The sequence below is a fragment of the Lampris incognitus genome, chromosome 12 (assembly GCF_029633865.1).
Source record: "Lampris incognitus isolate fLamInc1 chromosome 12, fLamInc1.hap2, whole genome shotgun sequence".
NCBI classification, from domain to species: domain Eukaryota; kingdom Metazoa; phylum Chordata; class Actinopteri; order Lampriformes; family Lampridae; genus Lampris; species Lampris incognitus.
This window is the reverse complement of record NC_079222.1, coordinates 22372509-22387575: the sequence shown is the minus strand read 5'-3', so window position 1 is coordinate 22387575 and position 15067 is coordinate 22372509. Positions and strand designations below refer to the sequence as shown.

The window sequence follows — 15067 nt, the reverse complement described above, 5'->3', positions numbered from 1 at the left end:
TGATAACGTCTCCTGTTGATCATTAAAAGTGTACGATTGAAGGGGATCAGAAGAATGTTTTATATGGGACAGTTAAATGCCTTTTGGTGATAACCTTTTAATTATTCAAGAATAGACCCATGACATATCAGTTGGTGTCTATGATAAAACATCAGGTGACATTTTATTGTTTGAAAGTGGGGGAGGCTGTCAATATTTTAACATTCAATCTGCCATTCCTAGGAACCCCCCCCCATACAGTTTCTATTCATAGTTTTCTTGTGCATTTATTATTTTTTATTTTAAGTTGCTTTTATGTACAGCTAAGAAAGACAAGCTCCAGTGGTGTAAATCAATTTTCACTCCTTGCCACAAGATGGCGATAATGACCCATAAATGGCAGACCCCCCCCCCACCTTTCTCATTATACTTGGCCAATTACCCTGCTCTTCACATCTGGCTTCCGACCCGCAGACACGGCCAATTGTGTCTGTAGAGACGCCTGACCAAGTGGGAGGTAACACGGGGATTCGAACCGCCAACCCGATGTTGGTAGGCAACAGAATAGACCGCTACACTACCCGGGCGCCCTAAGGGCAGAATGTGAGCGAGTTTTCCTAGTTGTTAAAAACTTCCTGTTCATGTTCCTGTTCCTTTTCGTGTCGGCTGCCATTATTCTGATACGAATCACATCACATCTAAATGTCTGAGGAGATATACACTCACTGGCAACTTTATTAGGTACACCTTGCTAGTACCGGGTTGGACCCCCTTTTGCCTTCAGAACTGCCTTAATCCTTCGTGGCATAGATTCAACAAGGTACTGGAAACATTCCTCAGAGAGTTTGGTCCATATTGACATGATAGCATCATGCAGTTGCTGCAGATTTGTCGGCTGCACATCCATGATGCGAATCTCCCGGTCCACTACATCCCAAAGGTGCTCTATTGGATTGAGATCTGGTGACTGTGGAGGCCATTTGAGTACAGTGAACTCATTGTCATGTTCAAGAAACCAGTCTGAGATGACTCGAGCTTTATGACATGGCGCGTTATCCTGCTGGAAGTAGCCATCAGAAGATGGGAAGACTGTGGTCATAAAGGGATGGACATGGTCAGCAACAATACTCAGGTAGGCTGTGGCGTTGACACGATGCTCAATTGGTACTAAGGGGCCCAAAGTGTGCCAAGAAAATATCCCCCACACCATTACACCACCACCACCAGCCTGAACCGTTGATACAAGGCAGGATGGATCCATGCTTTCATGTTGTTGACGCCAAACTCTGACCCGACCATCCGAATGTCGCAGCAGAAATCGAGACTCATCAGACCAGGCAACGTTTTTCCAATCTTCTATTGTCCAATTTTGGTGAGCCTGTGCGAATTGTAGCCTCAGTTTCCTGTTCTTAGCTGACAGGAGTGGCACCCGGTGTGGTCTTCTGCTGCTGTACCCCATCTGCCTCAAGGTTCGACGTGTTGTGCATTCAGAGATGCTCTTCTGCATACCTCGGTTGTAATGAGTGGTTATTTGAGTTACTGTTGCCTTTCTATCAGCTCGAACCAGTCTGGCCATTCTCTTCTGATCTCTGGCATCAACAAGGCATTTTCGCCCACAGAACTGCCGCTCACTGGATATTTTCTCTTTTTCGGACCATTCTCTGTAAACCCTAGAGATGGTTGTGCATGAAAATCCCAGTAGATCAGCAGTTTCTGAAATACTCAGACCAGCCCGTCTGGCACCAACAGCCATGCCACATTCAAAGTCACTTAAATCACCTTTCTTCCCCATTCTGATGCTCGGTTTGAACTGCAGCAGATCGTCTTGACCATGTCTACATGCCTAAATGCATTGAGTTGCTGCCATGTGATTGGCTGATTAGAAATTTGCGTTAACGAGCAGTTGGACAGGTGTGCCTAATAAAGTGGCCGGTGAGTGTATGTCTGGCTAGGGCACAACTTTAAGCATAATTATCCCAGTTGGAATTGCTACCGAGTTTCAGGATCTCGAACAACCCACCTTCCCTCCATTAGTCAAATTATCCCCCTTTTGAAGTTTCCAACCTTGGAATTAGTTGTAATCCTATACTTGACATTTGATGAAATTAACCTTTTGCGCAAAGCTGTCTTTAACCATCCCAAGAAGAGCTCCTATCAGATATTAACCATGAAAGTTATTGAGAAGCTTGCATACACCTTACTTTCATCAAGCTTGGGCTATTATGGCCCAATTCTAATGTCCACACTCACAGATTTAGGTGCACAGTCCTGATAAGTCTGTCAGAGCTCAAGAATGTCTCACAGTAAAACCTGCAAGTACATGAGGGCTTGTCCACAGACTTTGAGCCTTTGCTTGAGATAATATCCCACAATTTATTGTATTGTGACATTTAAAAAACGAAAATCACATGAAGTCTTTGGGCATGATGGAAATGCTGGAAACATAAAAACCATAAACAAAACATGGAAGGAGCCAGAAAGAAGTTTACATTCAATATCCTTAAATTTACAATTGCAATTAACAATTTCATTTAGCAGATGCCTTGCAGAGATATCAGCAAGGCATGACGATATCTGTGCTGAGACTGTGATGTTATCTGTAGGAAGAGCTGGGTATTGTCAAATACCTAGCTCTTCCTACAGATAACATCACAGTGGCATAGCAATGGTATGAGAAACCATGGGAGCAGATGATTGCACCAAATGAGGTGGTGTATATTGAGAAGAGAAGGGGACCAAGCACTGACCCTTGAGGTACCCTTGTGTATAAGCCATGCGGTTTGGACACTTCTCCCCTCCAAGATACTCTAAAAGATCTCCCCAAGAGGTAGGACGTGAACCAGTGGAGGGCAGAACTTGAGATACTAAGTTCAGTGAGTGTGGAGAGGAGGATTTGGTGGTTAACCATGCCAAAGGCAGCTGACAGATCTAGCAGCAATAAAGCTGAAGACTGACCAGCAGCTCTAGCCAAATGCAGTGATTCTGTTACCGACAGGAGTGCAGTCTTGGTAGAGTGGCCCCGCTTAAAGCCAGACTGATTTGGATCAAACAGATTGTTCTCAGAAAGGAATTCAGAGACTTGGTTAAAAACTGTGCACTCAAGTATTTTTGAAAGAACTCAACCCAGCCCACTCAACCTGGGCTGGGTTGAGTGTAGGTTTTTTCAGCAGTGGGTTGACCCAAGCTTGCTTAAATGCGGTGGGAAACACACCCGTTGTAAGCGAGGAGTTGATGATGTGTGTGACTGTGGAGTTAATTGCGGGGGAAATGGTCTGTAGCAGGCTGGAAAGTATCGTGCCCAGTGGACAGGTAGTGGGATGAGAGTCCAGCAGAAGCTTGGAGACTTCCTCCCCGGTCAGGGGGGAGAATGAGGTGTGTGAGGCCCTGTTAGCTGGCAGCGGCAGACATAGTTAGTCAGACTCAGAGAACTGGTTACTGACGGCAGAAACCCAACAAACTGTCACCACAATCTAAAATAGCTGATTTTGCTTTAGTATGAGAAAAGTAAACTAGCACTCACTTCAATTTATTTCTACCAATTTATCTAAAGAGGTCAACATGTTAAATGTTTATGGCTTGATGTATTAAAGTGAATACTGTTTTGCTGTTGTTGTAATGATAATTAGTTCTGTATGTGAGAGTTAGTACACCATTTCACTTTTTGCTTTAGTTTGGCTTGTGTCATGGGCTAACAGTTTCACATCATGAAATCAGAAGTCACTTTCAATCTTAAATGAGGTATCCTATCGCTGACCTTGCATTTGCACTTAAGGCTTGATAAGTCATTAATGGATGGCCAGAAACATATTTGATAACAGAATATATATTGTAAACAATAACATCAATGCCTTTTGTAAATTTATGACTAAAATAAATACAATATGCAAAAACGTTTAAGCTCAAATACAGTTAGTAATTTCCACAGATATTTGCTATATTGTTATGACATGTGTTGTCATATCACCAAAGGATTTCAATCCTTAAATGGTTGGACAGAGTCTATCTCAGCTGCATGACAACAATATCCTTAGAATAGCTTGTTTAGTAGACTTTATTATAGACTTTATTGAAGTAGTCAGTGCAAGCACTTCTTACACAAATATCAGCACAGATGTTATCCCAAATGAGACATTATGTTGACACTGAAAGAAAGCATAAAATGCTTGGAAAAAGAAGTGTCCTTGTTTCAATGTGCTGAACATCAAAGACCTGTGCTGAACATCAATGTGCTGAACATCAACTCCTCCCTCAGACTCTGACTGTCAGACACTCTGAGTTAATGGTAATTGGATTGGCCCTGTCGAGTTTTGTTTGTGCTGCTTGTTGTGTGCTGCGGTAGTGCAGTATAGATAGGGTATTATGTGCACCATGCTTGTTGATATATTTTGTTCTTATTTCTATTTCTTACTTATTTTTTATTTCTGTTTGTTTCTGTTTCTATTTTCTTATCTTGTATCTTGTTGTTTTTAGTTATTAGAGTGTGAGTGTCTGTAATAGAACTCAATTTCCCCTCGGGGATAAATAAAGTATTCTGATTCTGATGACCTAGTCACACTGTAACAGTGATGTAAAAAAAAAATTGTCAGGGATTATTTATTTGACTATTCAGAGTTTATGGATTTATTTTTATTTACTAGATTGTGACATTACAGCCAGTCATTTATGTGCTTTTACAGACCCAGACGCTGTTTGTGTTCTTCGGTTGTCAAGCCCTTCATTGGAGGCAGTGACCTTAACATGTGCTATTCACATTATAGGCCTCTGTTTAGTCTGAACTTCATGTTTGTATTGTTGATAACTTACTGAGTCCAATAAACATTAATGACGGCCAACATTATATGTGACAACTTTTTCTTGACTCATTTTATCATCCATCTTCAGTTAGGTAAATAACACTGTGTCTTTTTTGGTAGTGTGTTCAGGATTTTTGTCAACATGTTTTTAGGTTTTGTGTATAGCCCATAATAGTTATGAAAAAAAACTGTCAACATATAGTAAATACTTGATTGTATTGTCTTTATGCATGCCGAATAATCCAGGTATTGTTCCAGTTCCATTCCAACATGTTATGATTAATAATAAATTAAACGTGACAGTGCCTTGGGACATCATAAAAGGACATTATGTTACGTAGGGACAAAGTCTTGTTCTCACTTTAAAACATTGAACAGCAATGTTGTCGGGAACGATTAAGGTCACATACATATTTCCGCACATATTTACACTGGACTCTTTGAGCCAATACATCTGTCCAAGGATCAAGACATTTTTCCAAGCTGTTCACAGGTGACATTCATAGTCCTTTTAAAACTGTGAATGGACCAAGGTTAGATGATGATGGCTGGAAAATACCCTATTTTCACTTTTGCACAATGCTGAAGGAATAGACTGTTTTTTTAAGTTTAGTCTTGTTTTAATTCCTGCTGGCATTACTGCCCTCCACTGTCTGTACTCAATATGACAAGCGAGCCATTTCACAGGGAGGCTTGCAGCAATACTTACAAAGATCTTAAAAATGAAAATTTTAAGCAGTATGAAACATAACCTTATCTTACTAAATATCTTTCTTTTTGCCCATGTATGTTGTTATTTTGTATATTGGTATTAAAAGCAGATTTGGTACGCAACACCTTCTAATTGAACAATTACACTCAGTGGCCATGCATAATTTTGAAAAGCCAAGACATGCTTAATAACGAATCCCGTTATAGTACATCACATGTTAGTAATTTAAATGTAGGATACATGCACAGGTGAGTGTTATCATGATGAATTCATGTTGCTTATACTGACTCTTCTTGTGTTGCTTCTGTGTTTTCATGAGTTATTTGATTATATTTAAAATGGTTGATGGTATGCTGGCAAAACACAGTTTAGTTCATCAAGTCTCCTAAAACTTGACATGCCCTGTGCATTTTAGCTACAGAACACTATGAACAGTCTGTGATCTAACATTAAGATATGACTACCATTGAATCCTTTAGCCTCTTCAGTCCCCAACTCCCACCCTCCTTTTTACCCTTGTCTCGTGTCTGCTGGATTGCTTGCTCACCTTTCTGGTACTGCAGCCAGAGCTGCTGCTGGGTCTTCTTGCTGGGGAAGTAGATGTTGCAGTTGAGCTCAGAGCCATACAGGGCCTCAGACACGTAGTGGCTGCCATACTGCTGGAGAAAGGCCAGCAGCTCCTCCCGTGTGCTCTCCGCTGACAGTGTCTTCAGCACCTTGGAAAAGCCTACCAGGTCAAGAAGGAGATGGAAGAATAGCGATTTTGTATCCAAAAGGAGGGGGAAGATTGGTTGGATATAAAGGTCAGTCAGCCTTGTGGTGTAAATATGTTGTTGCGCATGTATTACTGTTAACAGCAAGATGTGAAAATATGTCCCACTTTCATACTTAACCAGAAACAAACATTGTGAGAATAACTGATGTCTAAGTACCCTTCAGTCAATCAGTAGCTCGAGAGCCAGTGGTTTGGCTGCATCACTGTGTTGTGATGTATATAGGATTAGAATATCCTGTTTTAAGAGATGTCATAACGTACCCATTAACAAACCTCTCCAAGACAGATGAGTAGCATTATTTCCATCCTTTATGCCCTAAATGCTTAGATTTCCCTCCTTTCCCCTCATAGGAATGTCAGGGCTGTCCTCCTTTTCTTCTGAGAGAGTAAATCCCTCTTCCCTCCCTCATTCAGTCTCCTCATTTTTTCCACCCATTAATGAGGGAAGATGGGTCCCTTCTCCATTATATTTCCAGGGTTGCCATATTTCTTACTTCACCTATATCCAAGGATGTCAGATTCCTCCACCAAATCTCCCGAAAAAAAAAAATCAAGTGACACCCTCACACCATTTCCAGAGTTTCCAGGTATACCTCCAGCCCAGATCCAGAGTTGTCAGGTCCCTCCACCCAATATTAAGAGCGAAGGGATCGCCTCCCTTTCCTATTTAGAGTTTCCAAAGATGCCAGGTCCCTTGTATGATTCCTATCTCGAGCATGCCAGTGTATCCTATTAAGCACGCACAACTCCTTTTACCAAAGTGTAGTTCACTCATATCTTCATGTGCAGATGCAGCTCACCTTGCTGCCTACTAGACCAGGAATCAGCAATATTTTGTCAAAAATCAGTATCTCATTTCATTTGCAACACATCACTATAGCTCTGCATATTAGTACTTATGTAGAGGTTGTAACAAAAGCCGTGTTTCCAGTTGAAAAGCAAATTTCCTACAATTATTTGCATCAGATAATTAAATAAATTGTATCAGCAGCTAAAAAAAAGCTCTCATAAAATTCCTTCGTAATTCAAAATTTGACCACCAATGTCTAACACCCCAGAAGTTGCACACAGCTACCACAGTGTGTCAGAGTGCTACCCCGTCTGGACTTGTGATGACAAAAAAAAAAAAAAAAAATTCAGACTCGTACAATTGTCCTGCCTTCCTCAATCTTCTCAATTCATGCCAAAGGGTGTTTTGCATTCAATCCAATACTCTTATTTTTAGTTCATGTTTAGAACTTCTACCCTTATCTGTACTAACTGTGAGGTAGGCTGCCTCTCCCAAATGACTTTTGACTTGTTGTTTGGCAACAGGCAGAGGCAATTTCTAGTTTAGCCACCAAAAATAAATAACTGACTCTCTGAAACTTGTGCCCTGTCACTCAAATTTGACCCATCCATCCGACTGTTCTTTGCAACTGATGCAATGTACCTTATAAGCCAGCAGTGTATGGTTGACTTTTATTAGCAGTGTCCCATCTGAAGTAGTCAGTGATGTGATACCATCAGTGCCCCAGCAGACCTAAAATTAAATGTAATTTCCAAACAGTGGACGACGAAAGCTCAATGCAGAATCTGACTAATGAAAGAGTTTGAACTGATCCAGTGGTTTCAGTCCTCCCTTTTGTTCAAGTGACCCATCGTAACACTGACATACAACAAGTTTTGACTCTTAATGCCTGGTCATCTTTGTGTTGGACCATTTAACCATGAAGTATTTAATGTACAGTAATTTCATTTCTCTAAAAGTGAATTTCCTTTCTTGGAAATAACAATGATGGATTCCAGTTAAAGCATTGGAATTTGGATGCAGTAAAGCTTTGTATTAAACCAGTTCATATAGTATTCATTAATTAAAAAAACTCCATACACTTTTTTTATTGCAAGCGTTTCAAGCATTTAAAGGTACAATCTCTAACGATATGCGCCACCATGACTATGTGGAGAACTGCGACAACATGAACACTGTACTGACAACAATAAACATGACATATATTGCCACTGAGTCAACATGTGAATTTGTTTGGAAAATGGAGACAGTTGAAAACCTCAAAATGAATTGAAATTGATGCAGCACCAGCGGGTTTCCTTATCCAGAAATAATAAAGCTAACATGTTTACGAAGTCTGACCAAAACAACGGCAGAAGTGGAGCAGACTGCTACTGTGTGTATCAATTGCAGATTGTACCTTTAAGTAATGGAGAAGCCATTAAGTGTATCCATGTGTCGTTTGGATTTTTTCCCCCTTTTTTTCTCAATTTTAGTCTCTAAAGATGAGCACTGCAACCTTTTTGGCATGGGTCTATTATTCAACTATGGACCTTGAGATGATCTCCAACTGTCAACCATGCAGAATCAGTCAGTAATATGCCAAATCACAACAGGTATATAGGAAATAATTTAAAAAAAAGAGTTCTGAAACCCTAAAAAGACCAGCAAAACAATTATTGCAATATAATTCCTGCTGTAAACACATAATGCTGTTGCATGTTGATAATTACAGTGAAAATTGTGATTAAATCTTACACTGCAATATTATTATGTCAATATTACAGTAATAATGTTTCTATCATGTATATTTCTAAAAAGGCCTGTTTTAGTTTAAGCAATAACATTACTAACCATTTTGAAATATTGAGTCATTCGTCATGATCTCTTCAGAATATCAGACCAAAGATTATAGAATCATCCCTAAAGAGACACTATTTAAAGCATCAAAATTATTTTTATTTCTGGAGTAAAAAGGAGATACATTTGTCAACTTTGAAGGTGCAGCAAATAAGTTTTGCAAGTAGTGTAATGAATTATTGTGCTATGGGAAAAGCAATCAAAACAATAATATTACTTCTGAAATGAGTAAGAAGTACTCTGCTTTTTTTTTTCTTTGTCATCTCCTCTTTCTTCTACTTACTATTATCATGGTTCTCATTATTATGATTATCATTAGTATTATTGTTGCTGTTATACTACTACTACTATTACTACTACTACTACTAATAATAATAACAATAATAATAATAATAATATACTTATTCTTATGATTATTAATTATTATTTTTATTGTTATTATTACTGAATTATGGCCAAATACTGACCATAAATGTGTAAATATTTGTTCTAATATTTTTTTTTAAGTAAACACCTAATTTCTTCATTGATAAGTTGTTATTTTATCCATCTGGACCATGTTACATAAGAATAACTATCATCTCTATCATGGTTGGCGATACTCTCCAGTCTCTGTATACCACTGTTGAAATATTTTGACCGCATAGGACAAACACTGGTGCAGCGTGCTGGAAACAGCTTCGGCAGGAATAAAGACTGAAACATGTTGCCAATGTGGCAATTCTTCTGGCAGACAGGTGATCATATATAGGGCAGTGTGGCGATGTAATTTGATGAAGTTTAGACTGTCTGCATTAGCTCTGGACCAAGGATCACATTTTAACAAGGGTGCAGACTACTGGTGAGCTGACAGCACACACACCACAACAGCTGCTACATCTTGTTTGTAGTCCAAGAAAATCAATGTCAGCAGGTCTAATTCTCTCTGGCTGCTACATCCAGCTATATTGGAATGCTGGTCAACTGTGATACTGGTTTATGTCCAACAGAATGCCAGATCGTCATCACATTTTAAATGGACAAAAAAATGCAAAACCTCCGGGATGGCAGTTTTACTATTTAACTATCAGTGTCCATTTCATAATATCTTTGATATTACTTCATCCAGCCATTTTTTTTTTTTTTAGAAATACCTGTTGGACTGATTATGAATGGGTAAGTTAAGTCTTACCTGTTAAAAAACAAATGATTAATTCTGCAGTTCATATGTATCTGAGACTGTACAGCTCCCATTGTAAACATGTCACATACTACTTGGACAATCTTTTTTTCCCCTTGTTCTCATGTACAACCCAGTGCATTGTTCTTATGCACAAAATGAGTGACATAAATGACATTTGATTGTACGAGTGACTGATTGTATATGCAATATAAAATCTGCTTTACTTAGCATTTCATCACCAGTTAGCAACACTGAATAGAAATGAATTATTCACCAATACCAGAACACAGGTTGAGACTTGTTTAGGTAAACTGATTATGTTAACAGCAACATAATGTATTTTAGCATGACTGCATTTTAATCCATTTCTGTGTGTAGCTCTGTGAAATTATAAAACCATATCCTAATATCAAACTCATATGTTCACAACACTGACTTAATGGAGAAACGTTACACAATTCCTGTAAACCTCTGCTACCTCCTACCTGTAGACAAGGTGATAGAGCTGAGTTTGACTTTATACAAGTTGCTTCTCACTCTCCATTGCTGAACCATGGGATAGCCCATAGCTTCATTAAACTGGGCATCACCTGAAAGAGAAGTTGAAAGAGAGAAAAAAAGGACAGATAAAAGAGGGGGATCAAGAAAGGAAGCCAATACATGTGCATGAAAATACAAAATAAAGGGGAAAAAAGGCATTTTTTTCCACAAAACAATATTCTTCAGGTCAGGAAGAAATGAGGAAATTATTGGTCTCCCTGAAATTATGGGCAGTTTTATAAATGGTGATTGAAAGTAAGAGAAAAACATATGTCTGTCGAACATTTCCTATGGAAAATTATCCATTATCATTTCATTACTGACCTTATTCCACACAAATACTGGCTATGTGCTATCCAGATATTTGCCCAGACATCACATATCATTACACTCCAAATCCATCTTTGGTTAATGTTAGGGTCATTCCCAAAATTAGTCGGTTACACTTGAAGCCATAAAGAGGCGGATAAAAAGGTACACCAACTAGTTATGTGTGTGCGTGTTAAGCATGCTCACATACACATTTTCTCTTCTTTTGAAGAAAACCTAGCAGACTCCGAGAGGGAGATCAGGAGCCTATATGGAGCAAATGCTTCAACCAATTCAGGTAATGGAAGGATTAGGGAGTAGAGGTGGGAGTTCAGGTCTCTAGTTTAATATCCGAGTGGCCACAGTCCCCTGGAATTGGGTGGAACTGGCTGTCACTTGGCGGATCATGTGAGGTACATTGCGAGGATTTAGAGGGTCCAGAGCTCTTTTTCTGTTGCTCTGTGTGTGTGTGTATGTGAGAGAGAGAGAGAGAGAGAGAGAGAGAGAGAGAGAGAGAGAGAGAGAGAGAGAGAGAGAGAGAGAGAGAGAGAGAGAGAGAGAGAGAGAGAGAGAGAGAGACAGACAGACAGACAGACAGACAGACAGACAGACAGACAGACAGACAGAGAGAGAGAGAGAGAGAGAGAGAGAGAGAGAGAGAGAGAGAGAGAGAGAGAGGGAGAGAGAGAGAGACAGACAGACAGACAGACAGACAGACAGACAGACAGACAGACAGAGAGAGAGAGAGAGAGAGAGAGAGAGAGAGAGAGAGAGAGAGAGAGAGAGAGAGAGAGAGAGAGAGAGAGAGAGAGAGGGAGAGAGAGAGAGTTAATGTGTTCATGGTTGTATAGGTCTATATACTGGATAATGCTGCTGTAAACTGTAATAATCCTGGAAGACGGTGAGCAGGTATGGTCCCTACATTAGCAATAACAGCATCCATCACTTTATCTAAAAATGGTATGTTGCTCTATTATGCTGATTGTACATGAATGTGCTATCCTACAAAAATGTGTAAAATTGGTTCAACTAAAAATTTTTTGAGTTTCTGCTGGAGCTTTAAAAGAAAACAAAAATGTAAAGTTGTACATGAGCGATATCGTTTTTGCTCTTTTGTCAGATATGGGATGGTAGAAAATGTCAGCAGGCTGTCCTGACTGTGGCATTTATAGGCAAAATGTCATAGCAAATGAAAAAGAATATCATAAACACAACACACACCCACACACACACACATCATCATCGGCGGTCACTCGGGATCGATTATAACAGTTCTCCTTCGAGGTCCTTGTGGGTCTTCAGGTGGGTGTAGAGGCTGACCCCGGAGCCGCCTATTTTGGGACAGTGTGGGCAAGGGTATGAAGAAGTGGTTGAGGATGTGGGTTGGGCTTTTCTGGCAACTCGCTCCTTTCTGAGTCTGTGCTTCTTTTCAGTAGCACAGTGGAGGTCATGGTTGTAGTACTCTAGCTGACATATTATTATGTAGTAGTCATAGTACTCTGATGTATTTGTCAGGGTAGCCTATTTTTGACAGAATTAGCCAGAGGGCCTGGCGGTTTACAGAATCAAAACCTTTGGTTAAGCTTGTCCCTGGGCTTTTCCTTGGAGTTGGCGAGCAGTAAAAATCATGTCCATGGTACCTCTGTTAGGACGAAAACTGCTCTGGGATCTTGAGAGAATTTCCTCTGATATTGGGAGGAGTCTGTTGGCCATGACCCTAGCCAGGGCTTTCCCTGCGGTGGAAAGCAAGGAATGCCACGGTAGTTTCCGCACTCAGCTTCATCCCCTTTCTTAAAAAAATAGAGACATTCAGTGCGTTCCTAAGTTGCACAAGGATTTCTTCTTTTTCTCATATTTTAAGTAGCAGGGCATGGATATGTCTGAAGAGTGTAGGTCCACCTGCCCTCAGTACTTCTGCCGGTATTCCATCAGGACCAGTAGCCTTGTTGACTTTCCTCTTCCCGATGGCATCCTGGATTCTCTTAGACTAGGTAGTGCTGTCATGTCCTCCTCTTTGGGTTGCGGAGGGAGTTGTTGGAGGAAATCCATCTCAGGGCTAGAGCCCCGGTTTAAAAGGTCCTGGTAGTTCTTTTTCCATCTCTCTTTGATTGACTCGTTGTCTGCTAGAAGTTTGTCATTCTTCCAGATGGTAAAGGCTTGCCTCTTGATGTTGATTAACCGTTGGGTTTCCAGGTCATTCTCATCAAGCCAATCCCAGCGTTTCTTCATCTTATGTCCGAGAATGGTTTTGTTCAGATGTCAGTGATTGCCGTCCTGAGCATATCCCCGTGGCTTTCAATATCATCTTGATACTGCTTGAGCATCGATGTACTGAGCATAGCCTGGAACTGTTGACGAGAGGAGGTATCAGTAAGTCTTTTGAGGCTGAGCTTTGGATGGATCTGTGTTTTCTGCACCCTTCTTTTCCGGTGAAGCTGGATGGACAGGGTGGAGTGAATAAGGCAGTGGTCAGTCCAGCAGTCATCTGCAGTCACTCTGGTGTTTACTACTTCGCATCTGTCTCTTTGACAGACAATAATGTAGTCAACGACGTGCCAAATGTTAGAACCAGTGAGCCTCCAGGTTGTTTTAAATTTGTTCTTCTGGTGGAAGAGTGTGTTGGTGATGATTAGGCTGTGTTCTAAGCATATTGTTAACAGCACAATGCCATTGGAGCTTGTGTTTCCAACTCCTTCCTTGCCAATTATGCCTCTCCACTAGTTGTAATTTCATCCCACTCTGGTATTGAAATCTCCAAGTAGGTTTAACTCATCCTCCTTGGGGACTTGGGTGAGAACATTGTCCAGGTTGGCATAGACGGTCTCTTTTATTTCATCTTGTGAGTCAAGTGTTTGAGCATATGCACTGATGACAGTGATGCTTTGGTTATTTACAAATGACAGTCATATGGTCATCAGGTGTTCATTGATGCCCAGAAGAAGTTCAGCAAGGCGGCAAACGAGGCTGTTTTTTATGGCAAATCCCACAGCATGGATCCTCAGCTCATCAGCTGCTTTTCCTTTCCTAAAAAAAAATGTAACCACCCTTCTACTTCTTCAGCTGCCCTTGGTCAGCCAACTGGGTTTCAGAGAGTGCAATAATATCAATCTGGAATCTTTTCAGCTCTTGGGCGATGATGGCAATAAGCCAATCAGGTCAATTCCTGGACTGATTGTCCACGAGGGTTCATGGACAGTCATGAGGGACAACCATGAGGGTTCCAGATTCCAAAATCAGACACACACACACACGCACGCACGCACGCACGCACGCACGCACGCACGCACGCACGCACACACACACACACACACACACACACACACACACACACACACACACACACACACCTGTTAGAAGCTGCAAGTTGGGCAGTGGTTCAGATAGCACCCCTCGACACTGCTCTTCAACTGGCAAAGGAATGACCATGAGACCGTCTGCGAGCTGAGGAAAGTCCTTTATGAAGTTGTTGTCCCTGAGACAAATGAAAAAAAAAGGACAAAGAAAGAACGAAAGAAAGAAAGAAAGAAAAAAGAAAAAAATAGACAAAAACAGACAAGACTACCATTAGAAAACTAGTGAGTGTGATTCAATCTTTCAGACATTAGTAGAAAACATATCACTTGCACCTATCTCTTCCTATTCCTCTATGCTCTGCTTCAAAACATTTTCACAGTGGGGGAACAGGTGGTGAAGGCTGATAGTGCCATGCATTATAGCCCAGCCACATATACACACTAAAATAAACATCACACAGAGATGATCAATAAATACAACCTTACTTTATCTTATTAAAAGTACTGGGTTTCCAGAAATCAGTCTCACTGCTTTCCATCAGTTGCCAATCAAGGGATAAGGGAAAATGTAGAAAATGTGAAATCATCACTAGCTCAGTAATGTTTTTGGAACAAAATTGTATTAAGACCATGGCTTCACTAAATTTGGAATATGTAGCAGAAGAGTGAAGCTAAATCCCTGCGTTAAATCATGAGTACTGTTTTGGTTGGGAAGTTTGTGAGAAAATATTTTTGCAACTGATCTTATCAACCAACCAACCAACCAACCAACCAACCAACCAACCAACCAACCAACCAATCAATCAATCAATCAATCAATCAATCAATCAATCACTCACTCACTCACTCACTCACTCACTCACTCACTCACTCAC

General features: G+C 40.4%; 1 protein-coding gene across 1 annotated transcript in view; it reads right to left on the bottom strand.

The window, feature by feature from the left end:
- LOC130121572 (astrotactin-2) overlaps positions 1-15067 on the bottom strand; it is a 570216-nt gene that overhangs the window by 91494 nt on the left and 463655 nt on the right. Inside the window, exons 15-17 of the mRNA XM_056290419.1 lie at positions 14247-14371; positions 10536-10640; positions 6032-6211 (exon numbers count right to left, since the gene is read on the bottom strand). Coding sequence (XP_056146394.1) covers positions 6032-6211; positions 10536-10640; positions 14247-14371 — 410 coding nt within the window. The remainder of the gene's footprint in view (positions 1-6031; positions 6212-10535; positions 10641-14246; positions 14372-15067) is intronic.